Consider the following 24,683-nt stretch of genomic DNA (forward strand, 5'->3'; position numbering starts at 1 on the left):
TACCTTTGAAATGTGCCTGTGTTTGATCTCCTCTAGTCACTCAATTGAAGGGAAAGGATTAGTGTGAACTATGGTGCCTGAGAAGGGAAAATCTGTCTCTCGCATCTGAAGCCCTCAAGCTTTTGAGGATATAATTGAAATAAAGTAAAGCAATTCTCCAGACAGGAATAGAGTTCAGTGTAATTGATTGCTGTGAGATGGAAGTCTTATGGGGTTCTCCTTCTGCCCATAGGTGTTGACTCTGTGGGTGCTCTGGGGCTGGAGTACCCATGGGGGTTGGGGGGAAGGGTGCTCAGCTCCCACCAGCCACCCACTGATCAGCTGTTTGGTGCTGGTCAGGAGGCACTGTTGATAGCTGCCACTGTACTGCCTTAGAGAGTGAGCTCAGTCTCCTTATGGACAAATTGGTTTTCCTTAAAACAAAATAAATAAATCCCCAAGCAGGTTGAACTTCCAACCTCTCAGATATAATAGTGTGCCTGCCCTTGGTTCTGTGAAGCTTCCACTAATCTTGTCCCTCCAATGGAGCTATTGGGAGGACTGCTGTCATGGTAAATGCATATGTATAATGACAGGTTTCAGAGTAACAGCCGTGTTAGTCTGTATTCGCAAAAAGAAAAGGAGGACTTGTGGCACCTTAGAGACTAACCAATTTATTTGAGCATGAGCTTTCGTGAGCTACAGCTCACTTCATCAGATGGGTATGCATCCGATGAAATGAGCTGTAGCTCACGAAAGCTCATGCTCAAATAAATTGGTTAGTCTCTAAGGTGCCACAAGTACTCCTTTTCTTTTTGCATATGTATATACACTGTAGCACTGAAACTGCAGTATTATAGGGACAACAATTTGAAAATTTCATTCTATCTTTGTACCCATTTAATTACAAGTAACACCCAAGCTTACCAAAACCTTGTTTTGTTTTAGTTTTTAGTTTTACTTACATTTGTCAGCATTTTCCAGCCACCTTTCCCTGAAGAATGAGTCATTTTTTGCCTTGTTAAAAACAACCTTATGAATCTCAAGTCTCATACAAATTACTTTTTTTTTTTTTGAGTCCATACTGTGCTCTGGATGGTGCTCTGTCAGGAATTGGAATGACTGGAAATTGATCAAGCTAAAACACAAAACCAAAAAATCCAGGCTGACAAAACCATTATTAGACACTTTTTAGGCAATTCCATTTCAGGAGTACGGTTTCCCTGTTGCACACACTGGCTGGTAGCTCATAGACTAGGGGTGGGCAAACTACAGCCCGTGGGCCACATTCAGCCCGCCAGCCGATTTTATCCGGCCCTTGAGCTCTCGCTGGGGAGCAGGATCTGGGGCTTCCCAAACTCCAGCCACGAAGCGGGGTCGGGGGGTGCTCCACACGGCTCCCAGAAGCAGCGGCATGTCCCTCTCTGGCTCCTACGCATAGAGGTAGCCAGGGGGCTCCACATGCTGCCCCCACCCCAAGCACCGCCCCCACAACTCCCATTGATTGGGAACTGTGGCCAGTGGGAGCTGCAGGGTCTGTGCCTGCAGACTGGGCAGTGTGCAGAGCCGCCTGGCCTCACCTCTGCATAGGAGCTGGAGGGGGGACATGCCGCTGCTTCCGGGAGCTGCTTGAGGTAAGCGCTGCCCTGATCCCCCTCCAAACCCCTTAATCCCAGCCCCACCCCAGAGCCTGCACCTCCAGCCGAAGCCCTAACCCTTCCTCCCTGTCCCAGCCTGGAGCCCACTCCTGCACCCTGAACTCCTTATTTCTGGCCCCACGCCAGAGCCCGCACCCCCAGCCAGAGCCCTCACCCCCTCCTGCACCCCAACCCCCAATTTCATGAGCATTCATGGCCTGCCATACAATTTCCATACCCAAATGTGGCCCTTGGGCCAAAAAGTTTGCCCACTCCTGTCATAGACTCATAGACTTTTTAAGGTCAGAAGGGACCATCATGATCATCTAGGCCAGGGGTGGGCAAACTTTTTGGCCCGAGGGCCACATCGTGGTGTGAAACTATATGGAGGGCCGGGTAGGGAAGGCTGTGCCTCCGCAAACAGCCTGGCCCCTGCCCCCATCTAACCCCCCCGTTCCCCTGACACCCCCCCCCCCGACTCCCTGCCCCTTATCCAACCCCCTGGCCCTGGCCCCCTTACCATGCCACTCAGAGCAGCATGTCTGGCTGCTCCCCAGAGCGCTGCACACATGATGGCATACCTGCAGGGGAGGAGGGTCAGCGGGGGAGGAGCCAGGGGCGAGCCTCCTGGGCCAGGAGCTCAGGGGCCGGGCAGGACTGTCCTGCAGGCCGTAGTTTGCCCACTTCTGATCTAGGCTGACCTCCTGTGCATTAAATAAAGCACAACGAATGTTCCTTGTTGTGAACTTTTCTTAGTTACTTGCAGCTTTGTGGGAGTTCATGTTCTTTAAGAGAGTGTTAGATTTTTTTTTACATTTAATTTAAAATCTACATTATTTCAGCAACCAGCCAAAAAAGTAATGGTGGTTTCTGGGAAGTAACGAACGTCTGTGATCGTTATGAACTTTATTCACATTCGTGTAGTGTCTTTCATAGCTTGCCTTATCTATTCTGGCCTGAGAAAGCAACCTGGTTGCTCCTGAGGCCAGATCTTCCATGTGGCAGTAGAGGGCAGTGCTACCCAGTGATGCAGGAGATCATATTCACGGCATATATCGCTTGCTTCAGTGTGTGAGTTACAGACTGTAAAATTATCAGTAGTAGCTGCAGCATGTTAAAGGGAAATGCTGCTCCTATCTCATATTATTTTTAATATTTCCACTAACTCTTTTTTTCCAGAGGTTTCTGATTTGCAATAAACTTGTCCCCAGATGTTGTCCCAGGTTTATACCTTGGAGTACATGCCTTGCAAAATTTTAAAATTAAAAGATCAGTGGGGATGGAAGTGCATTTTTACCAGTTTTACTCTTGAATGAGTGCATAAGTCACTAAATGGGAAAGATCCTGTGTACTCTGTGGCAGTAATTCCTAAATCCTGTGGTTTAAATTCTGTTGTCAAGAAGTATCCTTTATTTCTGTCTTTCACCTTTCCCCCCTAGCAAACTCACACATCTGCTGGTCCGAGTTGAAAATACTCATTGATGTAAAATTTCTTACTTCCCTTTCAAGTAGGGGATGTGCAGGAGCTATGAAACCTAATCCAGAGTAATTCCATTGTTACACTCTAACCTGGTGGGAAAGAGACTTCCTCTAAACCCATTGTGTAGTCCACTTGTTTAGTCTGTGCACTGAAGACAGGATTTGACTAAAAGAAAATAATAATGACCACTAAGAAAGCAAGTAATTATTCAGTAAAGTCTCCTATATTGTTTCCATACCATAATGCAAATGTTCCATTAAATTAATGGTAGATTTGTTTTTAAACTTGATTTATTAAACAATAATTATAAACTACGTTTTCATTTACAGAGTAGTTATACGTTCTTAGTTTTTATTTGCAAGTGTTCTGTTCTTGGGTGCTTGGCATCTATGGCAAAGAGCATGGTATACAGAATGGGGGTGGGGGAGAGAACTTCTATTCTAAACTATGGTGTACAGATAATACCGCTGCATTTGTGGCAAGTTCCTCAAATTGAGTTAAATATATGCAATAATAATAAGTAAATAAAGGGGTCTCACTAAATATAAAATCATGTAATGCTAAAAAATGAATTGTAAGGAAAGCCCATAAATGAGGAAAGCCTCCAGAATCCTATTAATTTGAGCTAGCGGTGCTAGTTGAAGCTTTTCAGGAGTGGCAGAATCTATATGTGCACCAGTGAAGCAATGGACTCTCTTAGAAAAAAATCTCTGGAAAATAGCAATTAAAATTAGATGGAACTTGGCATGGACATGTTAAAAACAGATTGATGAGTTTCTACACTTGTACACTAAATGTCTCTTTCAGCTTACCGTGATTTAAGAGATGATTTCAACTAGTGGTGGGAAGTCCAAAAGAAGACTATCTTTATACCAAGATTGGATGTCTAAAATATATCCTTTAGTTCAACCAGAAGTTATGAGCTTGTTGCAGGAATTATTGGGTGAAATTCTCTGGCCCGGAAACCAGAGTAGATGATTATAATGGTGCCTTCTGGCCTTAAAATCTATGAATATCTGTTTTCTACTACATGGAAACTCATTATGGATTACTGTGTATAATTTTTTTTTTTTTCAAAAATTCTAGGTTTGGTGCCCAATGTCTCCAGAGTTTTACAGAGAATATGTGGCTATCAAAACAAAGAAGCGGATATTGCTCTACACTATGAACCCAAATAAATTCAGAGCATGCCAGTTCCTGATTAAATTTCATGAGCGAAGGAATGACAAGATCATTGTATTTGCTGACAATGTGTTTGCGTTGAAGGAGTATGCAATCAGACTGGGGAAGTAAGTATTCATGAATGAGGAGGGCTTCGCCGCCTTCTTCTTCTTACTGGAAAATTAATATGTTCCACAAATTTCAGTCACTTCAGACATTTTTATAATAAACATTAAACTTAATAAAGATAAGAAACATCAAAGAGCATTTCAAGTAAATTTCAATGTGTATTGCAATATATTTTTCCAAGTGTAACATTCTAAGTTTAAACTCTCTGCATTTTCTGTAGTGGCTACAGAGGAATTTGAAACCAGTACTTATGTAGAGAGTTGATAGTCACAATAAAATGAGCTGAGGATAAAAGCACTGTAGGCAAGTGACTAAATAAGGGGCTATTTGGATGGTCAACTATCTGTGCATGTAACAGACTTGTCTCCTTGCCCCCATGTGAAATGAGAAGGAAATTTTGTACCAGGGAGCCCCTGCATCCTTCAAGGCCCACAGAAAGCCGTGGCCTTCCCTGCTTTCTGCCCCCTTCCAGGCCTGTGGCAGTTTTGTCCTAAACTAAGATTTTAAGCTCTTTGGGGCAATGGCTTATATAACATGTCTATACAGTGCCTAGTACATTGTGCTTCCACACACTACTTTAATACAATTAATAAACAGCAGCACAGCTTCTGTAGGAGCCCCTCTGCTGCCTTGGAATGACTTACTCTTTGGGGCGGGGTTCAGTTGCAAAAGAAAAGGTAAAAATTAAAATGTACTTGCCAAGGGTTTAGCATCAAAGTGCTTGCAGGATTAATGAGGGAATAGTAAAGGAGATTGGTTCTTCCCTGCCTGATACTCGTGGAAGGATTTTCTCCATGGAGCATGTGGAGAAGCCAGCCTTACCCTTTCAATTATGAGTCGAAATCATGGCTTTTCTATTCCCCTCTCTTGGCAGAAATGGTGAGGACCATTTAGCCCTGTAAACTTTTTCAGCTGTCCAGGAGTTTCCAACAGTATTTCTTACAAAAAACAACTTCCCTTATCTCTTTTTCCCAAATGTGTGATGAGTTTTGAATGGCAGTGCAATAGCCATTCTACACCAGCTCACTGTGACTTCGAACAATAAGCTGGGCTAACAGTGCTGGATGACTTCCAGATTCAGAACTCATGGTCTCTTTCATCATTCTTAAACCTGTCTGGACAGAGATTAGCTAGAATGATGCTGCTGGAATGTTAATAACTATGTTCGGTGTTCCATATAAGATAATAAATATAATGGGTCTTTTGAGTAAAGAATAAAAAAGAGATGGGTGGGAGGGGGCAGTCCTGTAGCTTAGTGACTGGTGAAGATGTTTGAGAAACATTGTAAGTAAAACTACTGAAGGTTTTTGGCAGAGTTATTAAATTGCTGGAGGATGGGGGGAGGGGAGTTGCTTTTTTAAAATGAAATCTCCATCTTCCAAATTGCTCTCTTCGGATCTGGAGTGGAGCCCAAGGTTACACAACTGTCAGTACCACAGGGAAGGCAGGATTGCAATGCTTGGCAGTCACGGGGGATTGGCATGGGGCAGAAAAGGTGGAGTTTCTTAAAGCTCATGTTAAATGCTGAGATTAGGAGTCTCTTGAGCTGATCCTGGCATCTTGACCATCATTCTTTGCATCCTCCAGAGCAAGAGCTAGTATAGCTTGTATGAAAGCCATTCTTTACGTACAGCCCTGATGCTTATCAATACATCTAAATCATTGCTTTATAAAAGCCACGTCCAGCCTTCCTGGGTTTGACAGATTATGACGACACAGGTATTGATCCTTGAGGCTCATCTTCCCATTGGTTGGAGGAAAGGTTGGTTTTCAAGTTGTTGTTGTTGTTAGATGGTTTTTGTTTGTTCTGGGTGGGGAAGTGTTATAACTTGTTTGTTCATCACGATAAACCCAACTGATGGGAGTTAAGGGGAGATTAGACACCCAACAGTTTTAGGTCATCCCACTTTTTTGGTTTAACTACAGCAATATAGGCAAATGCTTGACAAGCTCTCTGTTTACAGCCTTGGGAAGCAGCACCTGATGGACGTGAAGTACTCACAAGTTTTTAAATCTTAGTTCAATCAACAGCGGATGTTTTGCGTGTGAATTTTGTTTGGGACGAATATCACCTTCACATCCTAAAATGAAATTATAAATGAAGGCTTAAAATAGAAGCACTGGCAGACTGGTAACTACAGCAGCATTACAGGGTATCCCTAGCTGTACAACAACAGTATTGTTTAAAACACTTTGTGTCTCATTCCTATGAGCCACTTCAGCTTTGGCTAGGAAAAGACTGTTACCAAAATGTACCAAGTAGAAGAATTGGATTAGAGGAGATTTGGCAGCACAAAAACTAGAATGACGTTTTCAGTAAGAGAAGGCATTAACAGCCAATGCCCAGGGGATGTAGAAGGCCTTGGCATGCTATGAGTTGGGTTCTTGTGCTCAGATGCCATGGTGATGTGTGCAGTATGTAAACTTAAGCTAAATTTTTGGGCCTAATTAAAAAAAAATAGGGAAAAAACTTCTTAACATAAATTATGAAACTTGCTCCTCTTGGTTTTTGAAGGTGCTTGTTAACAAGCTTCTCCAAAGAATGGGGAAGAGATGGAAAAGCAGCAGCTACACATTACTGCAGGTTTCTCTTGCATTTACAGTCAGGCCCTGGCAGAGTCACAACAGACTTTAAAGTGGGAGGGAGTTGATGAAGGGGTCAAGTTATATGTGGTGTTATGGAAAACTGCTGCTAATGTAAGGTAGTTTGGAGACTATGTGGAACGAAGGAGATCCAGGGGCAATCCAGCTCTACAGGTACAAAGTCAGGGTATGTACAACATTTCCCACAAAAACTTCCTGTATTATCACTTTCCTTTCGGACGCTGTAAGGAGGTAACCTGTACAGTCTGAACTGTGCTGCAGTCATTTTGAGATTGCAGACAGAAATATGAACTTGCCGCATGTATCTTAACCTTTGAGTGTCGGCTTGCAAGGTACACTAAAGAGTCTCATAGCTTCCTCCACCATTGTAAATCCCAGGTTGTTCTGCTCTTTTCCATAGAACCCAGTGAACATTCTATCCTGGTCACAAACCACATGTCCAGGGGTTACTGGAGAGGAGGAGAAAGGTGTTGACTTCAAAATATAGATGTCATTTCCAGATAAAATGCCTAACAGCCAGCTTGAGACACTGAGAATTTAATTAAAAGGGAAACTTGGATTATTAAGGACTCTAGTGGGAAGAAGTGAGAAGGGCACAGCTGTCCATATGCTGGCTCATTGGATTTGAGCAAAAAAAAAAAAACAAAAAAATCCAGCCACCCACCTTTTTATTTTAACAGCTGCATTCAACCTTTCATCTAGGATTAGCAAATGTTTTCAGTCCACTGATCCGCAGTTCAGTCAGAGCACATCAAATGAAAAGCACTTACCACTGTCAGGATTTATTTCTGCAGAAAGTGGAAAGATGTCTGCCTCTGGCAGCTTGGGTTTGCCCCAGGTGGTGATTCAGTTAACATTTGGGCAGGATTACAGTAAAGAGCCAAAGGATTAAAGATGAGCAGCAAAACTTTTTTTGTTTTTAAACAAAACCCAAAACACTCCTATTTATATACTGATCTGAAATTTTAAATAGTTTTACTGCATTCCCCACCATGGTATTCTAACACCTAAGGATAAATAGTTCTGAGAAGTCTTGAGAACTGATTACTTTCAATGTTTGTTCTATCTTAGACCTTACATATATGGTCCTACTGCACAAGGAGAGAGAATGCAGATTCTACAGAACTTCAAGCACAATCCAAAAATCAACACTATCTTTATTTCCAAGGTAAGTGAAGACATTCGCTGTGATGCTGCATCAGATTGAAGGGTGCAAATTTATTTTAAAAATGCAGTAAGTTACATGTGCCAGCTTATTTTTGACATACTACTTATTGCATCACCAAAGTTGTATTTTTCATGGTCTTCATTTCTTAATGTGGGAAAATAGCTTATTGCTCAGAGGATGCTTTTGTATTGTAGGTAGGTGACACATCGTTTGATCTACCAGAAGCCAATGTTCTGATTCAGATTTCGTCCCATGGTGGGTCTCGAAGACAGGAGGCTCAAAGATTGGGACGTGTGCTGAGAGCCAAAAAAGGTAAATGAGCATGGTTTTGGGCTTTATGTCTTGAGTCCTAGTACAAGATTAGGAATTTTTAATAATTGAGGTTGAACACTCAAATGTTGGTGTAACACAAACCATCCATATAACTAAGCAGGCAGATTGCCATAGTCGGCAGTGGCCACTGTTGACCCAAATTTACATGTAAGATAAAAATTGAAGAGTAGTTATTAAATTCTGCTGCACTAAGGAGCCACCTCTTTTCTGTTTCTTTCATGTTCTCTACTTCTTATCCTGACTTTTTCTTTCCTTCCTTTATCTTTCTCCTTTTCATACTTCTTGGTCTTATCTCCTATCCTTTCCTGTCTGCCTGTTAGAACACTTGATCACCCCTGGTTCCTGCTTGGCTCTCTCTTCTTCTTTCTTTGTTTTGCCTTTCCTTTCCTTTAAGAACTTATTAAGGTCCATTTTCTTCAGGAAACCCCAGCAAAGTGCAGTCTTGAAACACATTTAATCAGTATTCTGGAGATTGGGTCTCATTGCAGTTCCTAATGAACAAGTGTCAGCATTACTGACACCACTGTGAAAATGAGCACAAATTGATAATCTTGTTGAAAGTATCTGCAGAGGTCAAGCATTTGTCTGTGCGTTGAGACAGAATTATCTTATCACTTGTCTAGATAGTGCCTTCAGAGCAGAGGTCAGACACTGGCAAGCTGGTGTGGGAAAGCTTGCACTAGTACTGTTCGGTGCTTTTTCTGTTCTGTAGAGGACAGGTGTGGATGGGCATGGAACCACCAAAACTTCAGAAAATGGTTAACAAACAAATCCTGTGTTTTCTCCTTGATACACTCCTCTGCCTCCCTTCCAGGCTTCCAGGCGGCATGATATGTAGAATACTGTTCTCCCTCCCCACCAACTCCTGAGTAGGATCCTCCATTTATTCATTCCTCCCTCTGGGGCAAGGGTTTTTTTTTCCTACCTGTGTGGTCCTGGGTGGGATGGGATGCGGGAGTCTCAATTGCTTCTCTTCTCTCCTACTTAGACAATTTTAGGATTGACTCTTTCTTGACACATCTTGGACTTCTCACCATTTTATACTTGGTGGGAGAATGCTTTGGTGACTTGAATCTACTGCAGCACTGGGTACTGATTAGCTCCCAGTAAAGCTGAAGGCCACTGCTCCCATACCATAGCACATTCACAACTTTCAAGGCCTCCTCCGAACTCATGAATCAGATCTTGGTGCTTCAGATATCCTCCCTTCTTTGGCCACAAGATGGACCACCGACTGGTACCTTCCACCAGCATAATTTTCACATTTAAAAACTAGATAAATGTTTGCAAGACAATGAGAGTATATTTTCAAGTTGTCTTCGTAGTTGCATAATCGTAGTACTTGAAACTGCTGTTCTCTGAGCTGTGGATTTTGAGTTGAGAAATTTCTGAGTGGCAGATCTCAAAGCCGCTCAGTGCTTAACACTTATAATCACTCTCCACCTCAAATCTAATCTGTTGAAAATCAGAATGAACATTTCTTTCAGTCCTGAAAGGTTTTTCTTTTCGAATAAATGTAAACTAAAAAACTTGTTAAGTTTTGGCTGCAGTTCTGGAATGATGGCTTCCATAATTAAGGAAGAGGAATCTAACTACTACTTGGCCTAGATGATCACAGTATACCATTGTTGGTTCTGTGGTCCCTAAATATCCACTTCACCAACTCTGTCCTCACCGCTCACTGTGGTTCTGATGACCCATAACCAATGAAATAAGAGGAGAGACAACTAGAGCATTGATGGTGGAAGTCTCGTGAATCTGACCAGTTATGATGTGCAGACTTTAAGATTGTATGTTGTGGCTTTGCAGGAAGTAAAGACAGGTTTCTTCTCCTTCCATCACAACAGAACTGTTTGAAGTGACCAACAGCTTGGTAAAGCCTGTAACCACTGAGGTTGAGCTTGACTTATGTGAAAAATTTCATGTTTTGCAGACAAACTTGTTCTGATTTCAGAATGAGCTGTCTGCTGACGCGGATACAGAACCGTCTCCAGCAGGGGGAAATGCTGTCATCTTTGCTTGAATTACAGCTAGTGCCATTCAGGTTACAGAGGTGCTGGAATGCTTTTATCCTACAACTTTCAAGTGAAGGCCAGCTGGAGAGTACTGTGTCCGTTTTTCCTTGTGTGTGTTGATGTTTCCCTATGTGGTGGGAAAGATGCCAGTGGGTCTTAAGCTATTGAGGCCAGAGTTCAAGAAACCAATTCTTGATACTGACATTCTGGCTAACTGTGACTGGGTATCCATCATCCACCTGGGGAAGGTCATTAAGAAGGTGGTAGTGGGGCAGTGCTCAGTTTCTTGATTGATCAGATTTCCTTGGCCTCAAGTTAGTTGAGTTACAAGTCAGGTGCCAAAACTGCACTGATTGCATTAGTTGATTATTTACTGTCAATGGATGAAGACATGCTTATTCTCAAATCTGTAAGCTACCTTTGATGGTTTGGAGCATAAGACTTTGATTCACTTGTGGACCCTCTCAGAAGTGGTTGAGCTGCTCTTAAATGGCTCTGGTATTGTTCTGGGAGAACCTAAAACGTAGCTGGAGGCAACTCTTCCTTTACTTCAAGGGTTCTTTCCTGCAAGGTACCACTGTGCCTAGATGAGGGGGAGGGATAGCTCAGTGGTTTGAACATTGGCATGGTAAACCCAGGGGTTTGAATTCAGTCCTTGAGGGGGCCATTTAGGGATCTGGAGCAAAAAAAAAATTGGGGATTGGCCCTGCTTTGAGCGGGGGGTTGGACTAGATGACCTCCTGAGGTCCCTTCCAACCCTGATATTCTACGATTCTATGAGCTTGGGGCCAACTGTAACATAATCCTGAAAAAAGAGAGAGAGAGAGAGAGAGAGAGAATGTTAATTGGCTGGGGGAGGCAGCCAGAAGAATTTTAGTAGAACTTGCTTGCTGCCGTCATTGAGAGAGTGCAACCATTTGTAACACCGTAGTTGTCACATCCGGGACTGCTTTTGGATGCCTGGATAGTGACTGTGGTGTGCACAGTGCTGCTTTTCCCATCCTTACCATGTAAGAAGTATGACCTTATCTTCAGTGCAGACCTCGCCACAATTATCCATGCCTTTATCACCTGGAAACTAGATTGCTGTAATGCACTTGGTGTGGGTCTACATCCGATGAAGTGAGCTGTAGCTCCCGAAAGCTCATGCTCAAATAAATTGGTTAGTCTCTAAGGTGCCACAAGTCCTCCTTTTCATCTTGGGACTAGTTAGAGGCTGAAGCTAGTGCAAAATGCTAAGTCCTTTCTGGTGAATGGAATTGCACATGGGAAACATGTCAGATCAGTGCCCTGGGATCTGCAGGGCTTGCAGTAAGCTTCCAGGTGGAATTCAAGGAGCTGGTTGTACCTTGTAAGGCCCTAAATAATTTGAGACCTCCTTACTTGAGATCCCTTTCTCCCCTTGCCCAGCCACCACAATTAAGTCACTGGTGGTATTTGAACTGGAGGTGCTGGCAGGGCATTCTCTGTGAAGGTCAGTGACTTGGTATCTTGCTCCCCAACACTGGACTGCAGAGTGTGGTTTCTAAACCTCTCTGGCATGCTGTAAAGCTCCCTTCCCCTCCAGCTACTGAGGAGAAATGGGCAAGTTGCATATTTAGGGATATTCCGTTTATATCCGGTGCCCTTCAGTTCATGGTCTGGGCACCCAAAGCATAAGATGGGTGCATATATTTTTATAAATTAGAAGAAATATACTATATGTATTTTGTGCTACTTTTCATTAGGGTAATCTCTATTAGATTCAGTGTCTAATTTCCAAGTGGACTCCAAGTAATACACATTTTTATCTACAGGTAAAGTTCCCTCTAATTCACCTTCCTTTAGTTTTCCATTCCTCAATGCTCTCCTGACCGATAATCCTAGTTATTATTGTAGCATTACTCTAAATGTACATATCTAATTTTTTAAACCAAGTCCCATTGTGTCCCAAGTCCCCAACCAAGTGCCTAGGTTGCTTTTGAAAACAGAACTTGAGTTCCTCAGTGCTTAGGTGCTTTTGAAAAATGTACCTAAAGTGCCTTGTATTGAGACAGCAGTTACCCGAAGCACTGTTTATGTTTGAAATTAGAAAGTGCAACGCTTAGTGCACACTCGGGATATGGTTCCTTGTTGCTTAGATTGCACAATGGGAACAGTATGGATTTGAAAATGTGTCTGACATAGATATAACATTTGCACTATTGTACTAGCTAGTGCGGGGGGAGAGGGCTTAGATTCTCTAATAGTTGCTTTGTGCTGTTTGAGCCATAAAATCTATTACCCATATACAACTACTGTATATAGCCTAGGTTATTCTGAATATTGAATAGCCTTACTAATTCCTGAATAAAGCTAAATATCTTATTGTCTCATCTGGTTTTGTGCCATGTCAGTGCAAATCTCTACATTTACATTTATAACACTTTTCCTCTGGTATCTTGCTGCAGTACTATTTCCTGACTTGTATCTCAAGCACAACTTGAGTTGTTTTTAAGATTATCCTGCATAGCACCCTTGTGAATTTTTGTTCTTACCTTGTTTGGAATACACAACTCAACAAGCAATATTTTCCTCCAAGAGTTAGGTCTCCTATATCTCCCATTGCCTCTTCCCATATTCTTTTCAGGCTGTCAGTAGTTCTCAGCAAGAATTTCCATGCTATATACATGATCACTTGCTGATGGATCAGATTACCTTAATGCATGTGTGCAGTTAATCTTTAAAGTATGTTCAGAAAAGCAATTCTGTAAAAATAACTTTACACTTCTGCTCTGGATGTTTTCTTTTTATTCTTCAATATACTCATATAGGCTAATTGTCCAATACTTCTTGTCTCCTAGGGACGGTTGCAGAGGAATACAATGCCTTCTTTTATTCCCTTGTATCCCAAGATACTCAGGAAATGGCATATTCAACCAAACGACAAAGATTTCTGGTAGATCAAGGTTACAGCTTCAAGGTAATTTTGTCCCTTTAATGTGGAACACTGATGACTTGTGCATATAATGTCAAATTCGCGCATCTTGGAGTCTTAATGTACCTCCTGTACCTCCTGAAGATAATGAAGGGTGCAATTGGTTAATCAGTTGGTGCTTACAGGCAACTACTGTTGCTGTAACGTTACTATATTGTGGTGTCTGTACTGCTATAGAGGACATGGTAAGGTAGCATTAATTACAGCATCTGACCATGCAAAGCATTCTGACTTTATAGCAGGCAACAACTGGGGAGTGGGACCAAAGTAAGAACACTTATGGGAAAAATTGACTGATTCCACAAAAATGGGATAGCCTTAACCTGTACTTGGAAGTTTTGGAAGCCTTCCCATTTGAGAGTGTGAAGAATAGAGACTCAATTAAACTAGCTTTGTGTCCCCAGTTGGTCCAAGTCCTCATTGCTGTAGGTGATGTTGTGTATAGTGTACATCAGAGTCCAGTGAATATCTTGGTATATTTTACTTCCTCTGGTTATATCTTAAGAACACTACTTTTTTTTTTCATTTGTGACCTTTTCCTTCCCTCCACTTCATCAGTTCTGCTTGATGCTGTCATGAAAGGCTTCATAATTGAATTGCAGTTTGAACAGCCTTTATTTCTGAAACCATATTGCCCAAATTAATGGTTCAGTGGTTGGTATCTTTTTTTTTTTTCTCTTGGGATTTGTTTTCAGCATCCACACTTAGTAAGGGCTCAGAGGTATTATTCTATCAAAGATAGCTCTCAGAAATTTGTAAATGAAGCATTTCTGATTCCTTATCATTGGACTAGTGGCATCAGTAGGGCTGGCATAGTGAGCAATAACTATCCCAACAATAACAGGTTGGTATCAACATTGCCTCAAAGATTAGCACCACCACTGGAAGAAGTCTACTCAACTTCCAGCGGAGAACCTTCTCCCCACCATTCAAATGACAGATCTTGAGCCACCTGACCAACATCCTTCATTCTGTCCCAAGACTCCTCATCTTCTCCCATCAAGGCAGTTGTCTTGGCACTTATACTATCTCCTGATGACTTTAGGCGCTTCCAGAAGCTGTTTGCCTGGATTGTTGATGAACCAGAAACAGAGACCTCATTGACTAAGGAAATTTATTTGACATAATATATTATTTCGGTTCTGCTGTAATAGCATTGCCCATTAACAAGGGCATTTTAGAACTGCAAAAATTCTGTGGTGAATGCAAGCAACATTACCGCCGACTGCTAAAAGAGCAGGAAAAAAGGTACCAAATAGGCAAAAGGGTTTTAAGCAATTATGCCCCTTCCCAACACTGGATTATTTCGTGGACTCTGCAGTTCATGAAAAAATGAAACCATTTAAGAGTACACCAACGCACAAAGACCTAAAGAAAGTAGATCTCTTTTGGGAGGAAGGCTTATTCATCAGCATCACTTCAGCTACAAATAGTGAACTAAAGCTTTGTTTGCAAAATTGAATTATGTAACCTGGGACATACTATCTTTCTTTCTTCCCAAACTCTATAGAGTGGAGTTAAAAACTATTATGATTAAAAATAACTAATGGCAAAGAAGTTACCGGCAGCCATGGATGCATCAGACATGATGGCTAGACATAGGGCCACTGTAGTTACTATGTAAAAGAGCATCATGCCTCTGGTATTCCTAAGGGGAGACAGAATACAGTAGATTTCTCAGTTTTGGGTACAGATTTATTAATATGACATACTGATGATGATGCGTTATATGCCCTAAAAGATTTCAGAGTCACACTATGGTCACTGGGCACTCAGCCCCAAACTGCAAGCTATTCAGATACAAAAGGCAAGCTAGACAGAAGAGACGCAGCTACTCTCAACAACGGCCTTCTGAGTACCCACCTAGAAAGAAGCCAAGACTCTCTCAAAAGAAGTAAATCTTTCGCAATCACTATTCAGACTACACTTGCTGCCAGATAGATTTGACGCAGGAGTTGAGTACCACACTGAAACTGGATGAGAGTCATCCCCAAACCCCACCTTCAGGTGCCATCTTTCTCTTTTCTACCAAGCCCAACTGGAATAACAATTGACAAAGGGGTGCTGGAAGTTGTTGCCACTGAATACTAGAACCTATTTAAATCTTTCCCCTCTCCCCCAAATCCCTTCCCATCCCTCTTCAGGGATCCTTCTTATGAAAACCAACTAAAAGAAGGGAGAGGGATAGCTCAGTGGTTTGAGCATTGGCCTGCTAAACCCAGGGTTCTGAGCTCAATCCTTGAGGGGGGCCATTTAGGGATCTGGGGCAAAAATTGGGGATTGGCCCTGCTTTGAGCAGGGGGTTGGACTAGATAATCTCCTGAGGTCCCTTCCAACCCTGATATTCTATGATTCTAAGTAGTTTCCCTTCTTCATCTAGGGATCCTTGAGAAGCTACCTGTGGAGTTTAGGGCAAGAGGCTTCAGATCACAAAATATCCTTATTCTGAAGACAAAAGGGCGTCTTTGTCCTATCTTAGACCTGAGCAGACTGAACGAATATCTATGCCATTTCAGGTTCAGGCTGAAAATGATTGCGGCCATCATCCCTTCCCTTTAGCTCAAGATTGGTTTGTAGCTGTTGATCTCCAAGACGTGACTTCAATACTGTGATCCAATACAAGATGCTACTGTTCAGTCTCTCCACACACCAGTAGTCTTCACAAAATGCCTACTTGTTGCGGCAGCATAACTGAGACAAACCTTTCACATCTATCCATATTTAGACAATTGGCTGGTCAAAGGCTGGTCTCATCAAGAAGTCACCACAGCCTAGAACTATGTCCTTCACCTATGTAGACAGCATGGGGAAAGACTCCCAACCCATCAGAGTTCATAGGAGCCCTACTTGATTCCAAGTCACCCAAAGCATACTTTCCCAAAGACACATTTCACTCTCTCTAGACAGTTATCACCAACATCAAAGTGAATTAATCAGCCACAATCAGAACTTGCCTCAGATTTAATGGCCACATGTCAGCATGCAGCTACCTGACACCACTAATCAGATTTCACCCATGTCCGTTGCAATGCTGGCTAAAGTCAGTTTATCACCCCAGAAGACATCAGATGACCACACACAAGTTGTGGTTCTAGTTTACATCCTGTTATCTGACCACCAGTTCAGTTACATCAAGAGAGTTCAGAAGGGGAGTATCCTTCTCTATACCCTCCTACAAAGACTGATAAGACATCAGTCAGGAACAGTGCACACCTGGACCACCTCCAGATACAGGGACTTTCCACTGTACATGCTTCCCACTCTGGGGATGGGATAAGAGAACAAACACATGAGAGATGTGTATTCATGTTGCTTAATCTGCTACTTGGAAGGTCCCCAGATGCTGTGGGGATGAAAGTGGTATAAAAATCTAGATAGACTAGAATAGGGATATGGTCCCAAAAGGACATGAATGTATACATAACTCTAGAATTATAAGCGATCTCACTAGCTTGCATAGTATTCCAACCTGTTTTAAAAAATTCCATAGTACAGATTCTCACAGGCAACACACTTGCAATGTATTATGTAAGCAAGCAAGGGAGGAACCTGCTCATCACCCTTGTGGCAGAAGGCAATCAAATTATGGACATAATGTCAACTCCATGGAATAACCCCAGTAGCTTTTCATCTCCTAGGAGCCAGCAGTGATTTCACAGGCTTCCTAAGAGGACAATCCATTACCAACCACAAATGGTCACTGAAGAGTTCCCTTCTCAGACAGATATTTCACCATTGGGGAAATCCCATTATAGGTTTGCTTGCCATCAAAAAGAAAACATACTATCCAGTCTTTTGCTCTAGAGGAGATGTAAGCCTGGGATCCTCACAAGACATCATTTTGTCCTGTGGATCAATATCTCACTTAGGCATTTCAACGGATCTTGCTAATACTCAGGATGATATGGAAAAATACCTGGGGTACTATATTTGCCCAAACAGTTCTGGTTAACAGAGCTCAGAATGTCTACTGAGCCTCTGATAGCCCTTCCAGACTGTCTAGACACAACGCAGAACCAAGGGCAAATATTACACCCAGGCCCACCAAAAACCACTGCACCTTACAGCCTGAGTGTTGGCTGATTGAATGCCACTAGTAGAAATTTCTCACTGCAAATATGAGAAATTCTACTGCAGAGCAGAAAACTCTGACAAGGCATACTTATTCAACAAAAATTGTTTGGGCAGCCCAGCACAACCATGACCTTTTGGAGGCCCCATACCTAAAATCCTTGATTATATTCTACATTTGAAATACTTTGAACTTTCATTCAGATCCTTTAAGGTCCACTGTGCAGTGACTTTTGGCAGGACAACTCCTTCTTCCAGTCATGTTCAGTTTTTCTTACCCCACTCTATGTAGATTTTTGAAAGGGGTTACTCTATATTTAACTACCAATTAGGGAATCCCTGCAATGTGAGATCTTAATATTGTCCTTTCAAGCCTCATGGAGGCTTTTCCCCACCACCTTTTTGACATCAGACAGAAGGGTCAACAAATTTCAAACTCCCATGGGCAACCCTCCTTAAACAACATTCCATTGAGAGCTCATCTTACGTTTATCCCCAAAGTTGTCAGACATACCTGAGCTATCTTTGATGTAGTTAGATCATAGCTAGCTCACGAAACAACAGTGAAGCCCTGACCACCCAGGACTCGAGGTACATGCTCAAGTGGCCACCACCCATGGTGCTGCATCTTTAATACTGCAATTCTAGTTATCTTTGATCTACCTTGGGTATGTTTACATGTTGCAATCAAACTTCTGAATTGCAACATAGACATATACTGATATATCCATTTAGGGTATTTCAGCTTGCTATCACCTGGCTGGTGTACTTTCTCCAGATGTCAAAGCTCATTCCACTAGAGCGCAGACTTGTTTTACAAACCTCTACATATGAGATAAACCTGGCAGCCACTTGTAGAACCCCCTCTACTTTGGTTAAATATTATGCCCTCAACTTGTTGGAAAGATCAGGTGCCAAACATGGTAGGGGAATGTTATCCTGATTTAGTGGCAGCTAGGACTCCTCAGTCCCCTCTTCCAGATGGTGACTGATGAGCAGAGCCCTAGAATGGGTTCAAATACTCTGAGAAAAAACTATTATTTATCTTACAATAACTCTGGTTCTTCAGTGTTTTGCCCATGATCCGCCCTCCATCCCTGCTTTTTCAGAGTCTTTAATTGATATTAAGAATTGAGGGAGCTGTGGGACGGTTGTGGCTGCTTTGCCCTCGGGTGAGGGAAGGGGTCACTAGGACATCCACAGTGCAGGCGTAGCCCAGTGGACACTACTATAGAAAGATTCTGACCTTGCACACATGAGGTACTTGCACAACCTTGAGTGGGATCTGCGCGGATAAAACATCCAGAAGAATCCTTTTTTTTCATAGTCTATGGCTAGTTAAGAGGACCGCTTCAGAACAGGCCTCACAATTGAAATAATTCACCACAGTCTTTTTATATGAAAGCCTTTTTTGTAGCATATCAAATGTGCCCAAATCGTTGCAGATTAGGGTTGATCTAATAGCGAACAGGCCTATGTGGTTATAGCCAAAAAGACTCAAAGAAATCTCTTTACTTGTATTTGAATGCTTTGGATTATGGAACTAATTAAAAAAGTCCAAAACAGAGAGATTTCCTTTTGCAAGTAATCAGTTTTAGGAGCCTTAAATTGGCATTATAACTAGGACAAGTGTGAGTGCCAAATGGTTGGTGCCAAACTTAAGGCTGGTAATGTGGGAAGAAATAAAAATTAGTTTTTTGGAAACACTTGCTATTTATGGATAGTTTTATGTGCCATTTATTAAATAGTTCCATGTGTTATATCTGTCTGTAGGGATAAAAATTGTGGCTTTTTTCATCTTTTTGCTATTTTGTGTGGTGCACTGGCTTTTTAAATAGAGCCCTCTTGTCATGATTCCTTGCTCAGAACCCAGTGAGTTAACTGCACTTGGCTCATGTTACATCTTATTAAAGTATATTCCCTTTGAAAAATATTGCTCTACAAAATCTAAGACTTTTATACTAAATCTTTGGTCTAGCAGGTTTTTCTGCTGTTGGTCTAAGAATCGGTGATAACTTATAAATTTGACCCATCTTGAACCAGGCCAGCTTGAAACAAGTACTGTATACTGCTGAAAAGCAAAGAGTCTCTCTTTAGTGGTACACATAATTTTGTTTTTAAATCATCGCAAGGGACAGATTAATACACTTTTTCCTGTTAGAAGCTGGACACGATCTTAGCAGATGCTATTTTTCATAGATTCACAGATTGCAAGGCTAGAAGGGACAATTGTGATCTAGTTAGCCCTGTCTAACGGAGGCCATGGGGACTTCCCTGAATTAATTTCTGTTTAGATGTTTTTCTAAAAGATACTCTATTGTTCAATCTTGATTTAAAAAAACCTCCAGTGAGGGAGAATCCACTGCAACTGTTGGTAAGTGGAGCAGTGGTTAATTACCCTCACTGTTAAAAATATGCACCTTATTTCTAGTGTGAATTTGTCTAGTTTCGATTTCTAGTCATTGTTACACCCTTCTCTGCCAGATTGAAGAGCCCGTTATCAAAGTTTTGTGCCCCGTGTAAGTATTTGTCAACTGTGCGAAGAACCGATAACTGTGGAACCTCAGTAGAAACATACATCCCCTTGATAATGATTCCCCATTTCTGTTTACATTTTGAGACATGTCTGTTAGCCAGTCTTTCATCCATTTGTGTTCCATGTTGATATATCATTCCAGTTTCTTATTCAAAATGCTTTATAGAAGTCTAAATATATTACATGAACGCTATACCTTTGTAATTTCATAAATATGTATATATAATAATGTTTGACAAGATCTATTTTCCATAAACCATGGTGACTGGCATTAATTATATGTTCTAAACAGCTATATAAAGCAAAGCTTTATAAAATATGATCACAGTTTGGTGTCCTAGCTGCCTAATGGTATCAAGCATTAACCTCTTAACTGTAGAAGTTCAAGAGAACTCGGGTGTTCAGAGGATATCTAAATTGAGATGGGAGAGGAAAAAAGCCAGATGATAAATCAGTGTGACCCAATTTGAATGTCTGTCTTGCAACCTGCCATGGCTGGGAACGCTGGGAAGTTAGAAGTGCACCCAGGACTAGCGCATTTTTTTAAAAGCAGTAAACTTGGCTCAGGAATCAAAATGCGGGGGGAGAGGGGGGCGGAGGGGAATGTCTATTCCTTTCTACTCTGGATTTAAACAGAGATTGTATTTGAGTCTGAGAGCCCTACTGAGGGGAGAGATGTTTCAGTGATTGTGAAAGAAACTGAATTTACAGCGAATGGTCATATATTGTAAACATTCTTTTTTCACTAAGACTAAGAAGCAGAAGCTGGGAGACTTTGGAGTTCTCTAGGAAAGAAGGACTTTGAAGTAGAGTGGAGATAGCACATTTACTATACTTGCCCAGATATCTGACTAAATAGGAGACTAAAATATGTGCTAAACTGTACTCCTATCCTTGGTGGTGAAGGTAAATCAGGGTGGGATGCACATGTCAGAATTCTCATAGTGAGAGCTGGTGGATTGTGCCTCATGAAAATGTAGAATAGTGAAGAAAGCTAAAGGAATAAACAAAAGAGGGTCAGTCCATAAGAAGAAACTAATCTAAAAAGCAGTTTTCTGCCCTCTTTATTATTAACTCAAATATAATTACTAAGCTAAATGTGCTTTGCTCAATTTCCTTGTCAATGTGGTACATTAAGCATTTGGCTGAACATTCTGAAATGCCTTCATCCTCAGCTATGTGCTTTTGTTCTAGTCTCTTATCTAAATGACATTTTGCATTAGGTTCCTTTAGCACAGAATGTAACAAGGCAGGTGTGTGGTATCATTCACTTTGCATTATGTGTATTTAGACTTGGCAGAATTCAATTTTTAAACCCATATATCCATCAAAATTATTTTTTTTATTTTTAAGCTTTTTTTTCTAATTTTATCAATTTAAATTTTCACAGTTTGTATAAAATTGGCGGGAGGGGTCAGGGAATAATTTAATGACAGTAGATATTGAGAGTCAAAAATTAGAAGCTTTATAACTGTCAAAATATACAAAGTAAAATTCTTAAATCAAATTCTACGTTCTGAAACGTCATTTTTCTTTCTTTGCCCATCTGTAAATTTCGATTATCATTGATGGAAATATTTCTGTCAGTTTGTATGTGCGGTGAATCGAGATTTACCGACATTTACTAATTTAAAAATATAATCTTTCCAAGCCTATGTATATTTGTGCTAGCTGTGAAGCAAAGCTGTTGGACTGCTAATACGCTATAAATGCAGTAAGGTCCATTGGGGGGCGTAGTTGATTTTCTTGGGAATGGGGGAGATGCTAATTTAAAAAAAAACTAAACTGAACACTGAGAAAATGCATCCTCCACCACATTCTGCTTCCTAGGTGATCACAAAGCTTGCAGGAATGGAAGAAGAACAACTTTCATTTTCATCCAAAGAAGAGCAGCAGCAGCTTCTTCAGAAGGTCCTGCAAGCATCTGACCTGGATGCTGAGGAAGAGGTGGTAGCAGGAGAGTATGGCTCAAAGTCAACTCAGGTAAATGAAGAATGCTTAGCTTCTGGTAATTGTGAACTACAAATGCTACAGAACTGGACCCTTACTTCTTAGTCTTGCTTCTGCATAACCATGCCAATACGCAAAAAAGAATAGAAAAATAGACTTCTTTACTTTCAGCTCGTATAACACCTTATTTAGCAATAAGAGTAATTGCTAGCTTAGGTACTAGAGAGAAATGACAGGTTTCAGAGTAACAGCCGTGTTAGTCTGTATTTGCGAAAAGAAAAGGAGTACTTGTGGCACCTTAGAGACTAACCAATTTATTTGAGCATAAGCTTTCGTGAGCTACAGCTCACTTCATCGGATGCATACTGTGGAAAGTGTAGAAGATCTTTTTATACACATAAAGCATGAAAAAATACCTCCCCCGACCCCACTCTCCTGCTGGTAATAACTTATCTAAAGTGATCACTCTCCTTACAATGTGTATGATAATCAAGTTGGGAGAGAGAAATGAGACACTTGAACAAGTGTGACCTCTACAGTATCCTTTTATGTTTTAGGACATTGGTGGCAGATGGCAAATTTCTTTTATTGAGATCAATTTTATGAAATACACATTAAAAATATCCTAGTGCACTTAATTTATTTGTCGTGTCACACTGATTGAAAGGTTTCATGCTCCAAGACCTTACCCCCTATAGTACTTCAAATAGGGCTGACTGTTAAGGCTATTCAAGAAGATGAGTCTTTATATATGCTATTTTATTTTTACTCCTAGAAAATAAAACATGATTTCCCTAAAAATAAACATGAGAAACTAAGGGCTTTTCTACACAGGGAGATCTAAGAAAATTAATATGAATTAACCAAACGTGTGAATTTGTAGTGGATTAGTTAAACCACATTAAATTCCTGCATGAACATCCTCATTCAGACTAAAGTGGCCTTTATTTGGTTTAGTTTAATTCATTTCTGAAGTTAATTAAGCTAACCTGAATTAAAGCCACTTTAGTCTGAATGAGGGTGTTCCCACAGGCATTTAATACAGTTTTACTAATCCACTTCTAAAATTAATTTGGATTAATTTTCCTTAGCGTCCCTGCATAGACAAGCCTAAGGGTTGCTAATATATTATGAGTTAAGGGGACATCATAGGAGTGTTGCTCAGACTTCAGGCTTGACCATTAACTATGGTGGCATTGGGCTGGAACGCCCTTTGAATTCTCAATCTCTTGAGGTATCTTTTCTATAGATCCATTGCTTTTGTTATACCAGCTTTAACTAGAGGCATATTACTCCTGCAGTTAGCTGTGAGGTGCTTTGGTTGAGGAGCATCCCTGGCGCAGGCGTAGGGGTATACTTACCTACGCACTTCGTTGTACAGAATTCTTGATCATCCGCTAGGTGTCCAGCGTTTTCGTATTTAATTTAAAATATAAATTTGATCATTCAGCATTGCATCTAGCTACTCTGGCATCAGTGGGTTAAGAACATTATGTATGTAGTTAAACTGAACAATTGTGATTTCTCTTACTCTAGGTGTCCCGTCGTTTTGGCACAATGAGCTCTATGTCTGGAGCAGATGACGCAGTTTATATGGAATATCACACTTCACGGAGCAAGGCATCTTCAAATAAACATGTCCATCCACTTTTCAAACGTTTCAGGAAGTGATGTAATATATGGATGCATTTTGTCAAATTGTGGACCTATTTATCCTTCCATACAGCGGAATATGGAGCCTAAATATCTTGTAGACCCTTAAAGGACTCTTTAATGTGTGGCTATATAGATGCATAAATAGTTAGCAATATATGTATGCTAATGGGTGAGACTGAAAAAGTGAATGAACTATCTCTGACCACAGTGAAAGATGTTATAGAAGGACTGAACCCTGGTTATGCCTCTGTGGTGTTCCCAAGGTAATAAAAAACCTTTATTTTTATCAAGTGAATTTAAAGACCACTTTTTAAGCAAATGCTGCAAACGTGATTTTTTTTGTATATCAAGTTTGTACTAATGTTTAAAATTTTATTTATCTCATAAGTATTCTAGTTGAAAAAAACATAAGGAAGTCTAAAATGCTTGAAGGAAAAACTTAAATAAAACTTGCATAAAAATCATTCATTGTGCACATTTTATTATGTTTTTTACATATGGAGAATTGAGTAATTTGTACTCCTAATTTAACCTAGTTTAAATTTATAACAAACTAGCTCAACATGTCATGAAACTTCAAGAGAAAAAACCTGAAGAGGGACTTTGTCACTGGAGTAAAACTGGGAAAAACATTTAAAAGTTAATGAGCAATCCATTTAACCTGTATTTTTGGTGTTCTTACTACAGTTTTTCTGTTGTATACATCATACACTGCCATCATAAATAATCCTCTGTTTAACATTGGCATATTACCATTTTAGTTTTGCATAAAAAGGTAGTATTTTGACTTGCTACAGGGAGAGCTGAAAGCTGGGTTGCGATGGAGAGAGCCCTTTTTTAAAACATGGGTATTTTTTATTCTTGGCAATACTGGCAAAGAAGTCTTCTGAAGTGAGAGTTAATTTGATTCAGTGATGGATTTGCTTTTACCACTGTGAAAATTCCTAACAAAATAAATGTAATCATGAAACTGCTGAGATTTGTTTTAAACACAAACCCACCAAACAG

The 24,683-nt window shown here is 40.8% G+C and overlaps 1 protein-coding gene across 2 annotated transcripts in view; it reads left to right on the plus strand.

The window, feature by feature from the left end:
- Positions 1 to 24,139, plus strand: part of ERCC3 (ERCC excision repair 3, TFIIH core complex helicase subunit) — a 47,085-nt gene extending 22,946 nt beyond the window's left edge. For both annotated transcript variants that reach the window (XM_073305013.2, XM_073305014.1), the window contains 6 exons: positions 4,183 to 4,385; positions 8,062 to 8,158; positions 8,353 to 8,470; positions 13,329 to 13,447; positions 21,900 to 22,052; positions 23,556 to 24,139. In XM_073305013.2, coding sequence (XP_073161114.1) covers positions 4,183 to 4,385; positions 8,062 to 8,158; positions 8,353 to 8,470; positions 13,329 to 13,447; positions 21,900 to 22,052; positions 23,556 to 23,690 — 825 coding nt within the window. In that variant the 3' untranslated portion in view covers positions 23,691 to 24,139. The remainder of the gene's footprint in view (positions 1 to 4,182; positions 4,386 to 8,061; positions 8,159 to 8,352; positions 8,471 to 13,328; positions 13,448 to 21,899; positions 22,053 to 23,555) is intronic.
- Positions 24,140 to 24,683: the final 544 nt, after the last annotated feature.

Source organism: Lepidochelys kempii, chromosome 11 (assembly GCF_965140285.1).
Source record: "Lepidochelys kempii isolate rLepKem1 chromosome 11, rLepKem1.hap1, whole genome shotgun sequence".
NCBI classification, from domain to species: Eukaryota; Metazoa; Chordata; order Testudines; family Cheloniidae; genus Lepidochelys; species Lepidochelys kempii.